At 53.8% G+C, this 7,943-nt stretch overlaps 1 protein-coding gene across 1 annotated transcript in view; it reads right to left on the bottom strand.

The window, feature by feature from the left end:
* Positions 1-7,937, bottom strand: part of OPRD1 (opioid receptor delta 1) — a 46,186-nt gene extending 38,249 nt beyond the window's left edge. Inside the window, exon 1 of the mRNA XM_021715573.1 lies at positions 7,797-7,937. Coding sequence (XP_021571248.1) covers positions 7,797-7,813 — 17 coding nt within the window. The 5' untranslated portion in view covers positions 7,814-7,937. The remainder of the gene's footprint in view (positions 1-7,796) is intronic.
* Positions 7,938-7,943: the final 6 nt, after the last annotated feature.

The following is a 7,943-nucleotide window of genomic DNA, read 5'->3' as shown; positions in this document are numbered from 1 at the left end:
GATTTATTGTAGAGATGAGGTCTCGCTGCCCAGGCGGGTCTCAAACCCATGGGCTCAGGCAATCCACTCACCTCAGCCTCCCAGAGGTGTGGATTACAGGCTGAGCCACTGAGCCTGGCTCAAGCTCACTTTCTTAGTCAGTGGCACAGCCAGGACGTGACTTGAGGTGAGCAGGGCTCTGATGCCCAGGCTTTTCCAGATTCCTGCCTCCTTGTTAGGTCTGACAGCACTCCATTTTGAAGAGGGGACAATTGAGGCCAGGGTTTCAATGACCTATCAGGGCTGCATGGCTCTCTTCCCACTGCCCTGAGCCAGCATCTCTGGCTTCCCCATAGAGCCCCTCCCCACCAATCCACCCCACACCAATTTCATCCTCTTGAACACAATTCTGCACAGACTGCTCCAGAATCCTCCTCCCCATGGCCTGCAACCCAAAACTCCCTCACTTCCCACACAGCTGGCCTGATCGCGGGACCCCCGAGGACCTGTCCAGCCTCAGCTCCCACATTCAGACTCAAATCTCAGCACAGCCTCTGGCCCCTAACACAGTCATGCTGGGCCTGTCTCCATGCCTCTCCTCAGTCCTAAGTCCTCCCTCTCCCTCTCCCCGTCAGAACAACTGCCTCTAATCACCTGGGACTGGTCCATGGAGTCCTTAGCTCTAACATCTGCATCTCATCAGGAACTCTGGAAGGCAGAGACCAAGTCGGGCAGATTCACCCCTGGCTCCCAGGTCAGGCCAAAGCTCAGCACACAGCAGGTGCTTTTGGCAACCATGATGAGGAAGACACCTGCTTGCAATGCCTTTCCTGTTTTTTTTTTGTCTCCACAGCCTCTCTATCCTCACAGTCACCCTGGCCCCTGGTACTCTTGGCCCAGCCACAAAAAACCTCCCTGCCCTCTGCCGCTCCTTTTGTTGTTCCTGCTGTTCCCACTGCCTGGTATGCTCCGCCACCACCTCTCCACGCTGCTCCCACTCCACGACTCAGCACAGGTCTGGCCTCCTCTGGCTAGGTCAGGGGCCTCCCTGGTCTCTCATAGCTCCAGGAAGCTGCACTTGGCCCTGAAGTTGTAGCTAGGAGTCCTAGGGGCATGGCTGTGTGAGGAGCCAGGGGCCATCCTGAGGCTTTGGGAGCTGAGGCTGGACAGGCTCGGCAAGGGCCAGCAGCAGTGAACGCTTGTTGAATGACTAAATGTGCAGTCAATGCAAGATGCGGGAAAGGGCCCAAAGAGGAAAACATGGACAACAGGCTTCCATAGCCACCCATGCAGCCCACCTGCTGCAGTGCAGGAATGCTGAGTAATCACAGCATAGGACACCCAGGGACTGTGCTATTAGAGCCTTTACAAGCATGACCTCTTTTAATCCTCCCAATAACCTATCGTGAGCACCCCAAGACTTCAAGTGAGGAAATGAGGCTCAGAGAAGTGAAGCTATTTGCCCAAAGCCACACCTCCAGGATGTGGTCATGCTGGAATTGAGACTGGGCACTACCTGACCCCTGGCCGTGACCTCTACCACTGCACTGTGTCACCTCACTGGAATCTCCTGGCCTGGGGGCCCAGACCCCAGCATGGGCAAGAGACAGGAGGGAGACGAGAGGGCAAGGGGCACATGCTGGGCCTCCAAAGACAAGACAGGGACTCAGTGCTGCCAAATCTGCTCAGCTGACACTGGAGCACTTTTCCCAGCAGCTCCTGGAACCTTGGCAATAGACGGAGAAGGCAACCAGAACCCCTCATGTACCTGTCGTGACCCTGCCCCAGCCCAACGTTCCCTCCCAACTGTGTGCCACAGTCATCTCAGAAGAGGCAGAAAACACAGTGCTTTACAACATCTCATCCAGTCTATGTTGATTTTTTTTTTTTGAGTTGGAGTCTCACTCCATCGCCCAGGCTGGAGAGTACAGTGGCACGATCAAGGCTACCCCAACGTCAACCTGCTGGGCTCAGGTGATCCTTCTGCCTCAGCCTTCCAAGTAGCCAGAACTATAGGCGTGTGCTACTATGCCCAGCTAATTTTTGATTTATTATTGTAGCGATGTGGTCTTGCCAAGTTGCCCGGACTGGTCTCAAACCCGAGGGCTCAGGCAATCTACTCGCCTCAGCCTCCCAAAGTGCTGGAATTACAACTGAGCCACTAGGCTCAGCCATCTTCCAGTCTTGAAGACAAAGGTGCCTATGAGGCAGGTCCTGCTATCCATATCTTATAGGGGAAGACACTGAGCCACAGAGAGGTGATCAACTTGCCAAAGCTCTTAAAGGCAGAGCCTCTCTCCTTGACCCAAGGAGAAAAGTCAGAAGAAACATGGGATGAGGAGGGACAATGGAGCAGGAGGGACGACGGAGCAGGAAGCACATCAGCTGCAAGAGTCCCACACAGGTGGGCAGGGGCTAGGAAGAGGCTGAGTTCCGTGAGGGGTGTGGACACAGCAGAGTACAAGACTGCCAAGACCAGGATCAGGAGGCAGAGGAGACAGGGAAGGTTGCGGAACAGACAGGAAGCCAGGAAGAAAAAGTACCAACTCCTCTCTCCTGCCCAGATTCGGAGATGGGCAGACTAGGAAGTTCTGAGCCATGTAGCAGAAAGAGGGCATCACCTGCCAGAGACGAGGGAACAGCTAAGCCCTTCACATGCCACCCTACCCAGTGGGATGCCCACAGGATGTCTCTGAGATGCCAGCCCAGCTGAGGGCCCCAACTCTGTCTGGCATCTGCTCTGAGGATTCAGGACATCCCCATGGCCAGCATCAAGTCACCACGTCGGCTGATCTCACACCACAGTAATGATGCTCTGCCTTGGGGACCAGATGTCCCGAGTCCTGCCCACACTTCATGGAAGTCTTGTTCCCAGGAGCCACAGGCTGTTTGCTAAGAGCACAATTCCCAGAGGCCCCACTCATGCATCCAGAAGGATGACAGGCTTCTCAGGCAGGTCCATGGAGAGAGAGAGCCAGGAACGTGGGGGCTAAGGGAATGGATGGTGCCTCGTGGTCTGGAATGCTGAGATTCCTGGTTCTTGTGTTCAGGCCCTCATCTGCACCCTGCTTCACGGCCACAGTTCTCCCTTCAGCTTTTGACTCACCGCCCCCTCCTCATCCTTTAGCTCCACAGAGGCTTCCCTGATCTCTGCCCAGGTGAAGCCATCTCCCACCCCCAACATGGGCTCCCAGAGCCCTCATGTACATTTTCACAGACAGCCCTTAGCACAGCCGCAAACATCGGCTTATTGGATAGCTGGCTGATAAATGCCAGTTTCTCCCACCAGACCCTAAGCTCCAGGAGAGCAGGATGATATATTTTTTCCTCACCATGGTATTTCACAGCATCTAGCACAGTGTATCCATAGAATGTTCTTAAATGAGTTCATTCTCTTCACTCCTTCACACAGAAACCCTCTCTGTTCTCAGAGGGCTTAGGGTCTAAAAGACTCAGCTATTACACATTATGTCATTTAATCCTCACCCCAATTCACCTTTTTTTTTTGAGTCAAGAGTATCACTCTATTGCCCAGGCTAGAGTGCAGTGGCATGCTCATGGCCACCCCAACCTCGACTTGCTGGGCTCATGTGATCCTTCTGCCTCAACCTTCCAAGTAGCTGGAACCACAGGTGTGCGTTACCACGCCTGGCTAATTTTTTTTTTTAATTTATTGTACAGGCAAGGTCTTGCCAAATTGCCCAGGCTGGTCTTGAACCTGTAGACTCAGGTAATCCTCTCACCTCTGCCTCCCAAAGTGCTTGGGTTAAGGTGACCCTTCCACCTCAGCCTCCCGAGTAGCTGGTACTACAGGCATGCGCCACCACACCCAGCTAATTTTTAAATTTTTTTTGTAGAGATGCGGTCTAGCTATGTTGCCTGGGTTGGTCCTGAACTCCTGAACTCAAGCAATCCTCCTGCCTTGGCTTTCCAAAGTGCTAGGATTATGGACATGAGCCACCGTGCCCAGCCCCAACCCACTTTAAAGATGAGGAAAGGAGCTTTAGAGAAGAGAAGTGAAATCACCAGCCCAAGGGCACAGCAAGTAAATGGCTTTGAACTCAGCTAAGTCTGGTTCCAGAGCCCCAACTTGGCCCATACATTACCTTCCCCAAGGGTCCTCTGAATCTTCCCTTACAAATCTTCCCCTGCTCCACAAACTGCCTAAGCTCAGGGCTGACAGGCAGAATTCACTCATTCATTCATTCAATCAAGCAATCGACTCATGAACTGACTGTGCCAGGCCCTACATGGGCTACCAGGAAACCACAGATGGATCAGAGCTGGAGGAGCCCTTCAAGAGGGCAAGGGCTTTTCTCCAGCCTGGGCTGCCCCCTCCTCACTGTCCTTGGGACTTTTCCAGCAGAAGCTGAGCCCCAGGCTGAGTAGGAAAGGAGTAAGTGCCAGCCCTCATCATTCCCCTTCCGCCAAGGACAGTAGCAGAAAATACATGAGCTGAATAAGGTGTAGGCATAGTCTTTAGGGCTTCATCCTCTGAGGAGGAGGGACAGGATTCTACCATCCTCCTTCCAGGTGATGCTTGATTGATTGATTTGCTTGCTTATTTATATTTTTTTATTTAATTCTTTTTTATCGGAGTCTCACTCTGTCACCCAGACTGGAGTGCAGTGGTATGCTGACAGACACAGCAGTCTCAACCTGCTGGGCTCAGGTGATCCTTCCACCTCAGCCTTCCAAGCAGCTGGAACTACAGGTGCGCACCACCACACCTGGCTAATTTTTTGGTTTATTGTAGAGATGAGGTCTCGCCAAGCTGCCTAGGCTGGTCTCGAACCCATTGGCTCAGACAGTCCTCTCGCCTCTGCCTTCCAAAGTGCTGGAATTACAAGGTATGAGCTACACACCTGGCCCAGGTGATACTTTGACTGTCTTTGACTGTTCCCTATCCCAGGCAGCTCTGGAAAAAGTTCTAGACTTGAAGTTACAAGACTAGGGTTCTAGCCATACAGGGCCTGATGTCATCTGTGGTACCTTAGGAGAACAAGTCACTTTGCCTCTCTCTGAACCACAGATTTCTCATCTGTAGGATGAAGGTGATAGCGATGATAATTTTTTTTTTTTTGAGTTGGAGTCGCACTCCTGCCGAGACTGAAGTGCAGTGGCACGCTCCCGGCCACCGCAGCCTCAACCTGCTGTGCTCCGCCTCAGCCTTCCAAGTAGCCGGAACTATAGGCGCACTCTACCACGCCTGGTTAATTTTTTTGATTTTTATTGTAGAGATGAGGTCTTGCCAAGTTGCCCAGGTGGGTCTCGAACCCGTGGGCTAAGGCAAGCCACTCACCTCAGCCTCCCAAAGTGCTGGGATTACAGGTTGAGCCACCAAACCCAGCCAGTGATGATAATTCTAATGGCTATCTCCCAGGGTTGTAGGTAAGGGCTAAGTAATTCAGATCCAGAGATACGGTGATAACACAGATGGTTGGCCAGGCCACTATGCTGTTTGCATACACTTGACAACACGATTTCCGGAAGGTTGTCTGAGAAGGCACCTAGCAGGCTGAGTCCTGAGATTCCCCAGTCCTGAGTCTCTCCAGAGTGGACGCCCAGAGGGGCTCCTCCTTGTTCAATGGTGATGCGGAAAGTGTGCTTACCAGTCATCAACCAGAAGGCCCCAGGGAAAAGGCTGGAAATGGGACCACTTTTCTCACACTGAGCACCTGGGGCTCTCCTAGAAAGAGTCATGTGCAGAAACCTGGAAATCTCAGAATCACAGCTACTCTTGGGCCCACCTTAGGACAAGTGCCTCCCTCAGGCTCCCTTCTTTATTTTATTTTATTTTTTGAGTTGGAGTCTCACTCCGCTGCCCAGACTGGAGTGCAGTGGCCGCTCCCGGCCACCGCAGCGTCGCCTGCTGGACTCCGGCAATCCTTCTGCCTCAGCCTTCCGAGTAGCCGGAATTACAGGCAGGTGCTACCAGGCCCGGCTGATTTTTTTTTTTTTTGATTTATTGTAGAGATGAGGTCTCGCTGCCCAGGCGGGTCTCGAACCTGCGGGCCAGGCAATCCACTCACCTTAGCCTCCCAAAGGCGCGGGATTACAGGCTGAGCCACCGAGCCCGGCTTGGCTCCCTTCTTTAATCACACTGGATTCTGCAGTGGCTGGAAAGTCCTTCCTCCTCATTATACAGACAGCTTCCATTTATTGGGTCCAGGCACCAGGCCAGCCGCATTATGCATGCTCTCTCACTGACACCTCAAAACAAGCCTATTGAAGAAGGTTTTATTATCACTGCATTCTATAGATGAAGCAACTGAAGCTCAAAGGGGCTAAGTGATTCGCCCAAGTCACAGAGCCAGTTCTAGCAGAACAGGGGTGAATACTTAGGGCGGCGCGACTCAAGACCCGCAGTGGGGAGAGTCACTCCCAAAAACATAGCAGAGATCAATCCTGCCTGTGCTTGGGGGAACCTTCCCACTGAGGCTGGTGATGAGTCACTGAGAGAGCAAGGAATCCTTGAACCCTCCCCTCTCTCTGGGTGAGCAAAGATTCCCAGATATCACTGATGCCAAAGCCCCCTAACACCCACACACCTCATCTGATACTTCAACGCACACGTTCTGCACTGCAGAGACCCCCATGCTCTGTCATTCATACTTTCCAATCAATGAGATTGGGTCTCTATTTTTCAGACAGGAAACTGAGGCAGCTGAGAGGTAGGGCAGAGGGAATGGTGTCCAGTCATCAGTGGTTGGGCTGAGACCACAGTTCATGTCTCCAACCTTTGCATCCGCTGTGTTGGCATGCGTCCTCATTCAACCAGCATGGAAGACCCATTTCCAACTCACAGTAAATGCCAGGGCATCTTTGTTGTTTTAAGGTGGGAATTTACTCTTAACCCTTACTGCCCATGTCTGAGCTGGTGGGGCTGTGTCAGGAGGGCCACTTCTGGGCAAGCTGAAGATGTTTTAGACTGAGAAGATCCCAGCACTCTCCATAATACCAAGAAGAGCACCTCACTTCCCAGGGTGAAAGCCCAAGCTCCACTCCAGCCCAAACAAACCACTGCGGCCTTTGGCAGAAGAAGAGACGGTTAGAGGAGGGGAAGAGAAAATGGGAGAGGGAATTTGTGAAGAGGCTATGAGGCCTCTCTGCATCACACCCAGAAATCCTGACCAGGTGGCCTCTGGGCAAGGAAGTCAACCAGCCATCCAACGCCATGCCCTGGATGGAACCACGGGCTCTCCACTGGCAAATGTGCACACACCCCGGCACAAACACAGGTCCCAAGACCACTCTGCACGCTCCTCTCCCCCTGGGGTTTCAGAGGTTTCACGAGAGGACAATACATCGTCCCAGGGGCCCCAACAGATGATCACCAAACGTGACTTGGTAAGTGCCCCCACAGCATGGGACAGACCCACAGCACTCTCCTGTGCCCCTACCTGCACGGTGCCCACACACAGCTGTCTCCCCAGAGGCCCATGAGCGTCTCCGCCCACCCCTATGGGTATGTTTCAGACGTCCAAACATACACCCGAGCTGTCACAAACAATCACCCACTCACAAACTGTGACAGACACACGAACTGTTGCCAAAGTGTCCCCAGAAGGAAGCAAGGGGATACCAAATGTTATTTAGTCAAGCGAGGTTCAACACAGACACACACACACACACACACACACACACGCAAGCACGCAGGAAAATACTCCGGCGTTCCCCGCGTGGACGCGGCCTCCCCGCGGGCCCCGGGAGCCCCCTGCAGGGCGCGCGGAGACCCGGGAATCCGGGGTCCCGGCTCAGGGTCCCAGGTGCGTGGTCCCCACCTCACCCGGGGCGCGGCCCCGCGGCAGACTCACCGGACGATGCCGAACATGACGAGCACGTTGCCCAGCAGCCCCACGGCGCACACGGCCGAGTAGAGCGCGGTGATGGCGACGGCCAGGGCGAGGGACGAGGCACTCCGTGCGCCCGGCGGCCCCGACGCGTTGGCGCCCGCGCTGGGG

The sequence above is a fragment of the Carlito syrichta genome, unplaced genomic scaffold (assembly GCF_000164805.1).
Source record: "Carlito syrichta isolate Samal-C Ts95f unplaced genomic scaffold, Tarsius_syrichta-2.0.1 Scaffold307198, whole genome shotgun sequence".
NCBI lineage: Eukaryota > Metazoa > Chordata > Mammalia > Primates > Tarsiidae > Carlito > Carlito syrichta.
The sequence above is the reverse complement of the archived record's forward strand: the minus strand, read 5'-3'. Positions and strand labels throughout refer to the sequence as shown.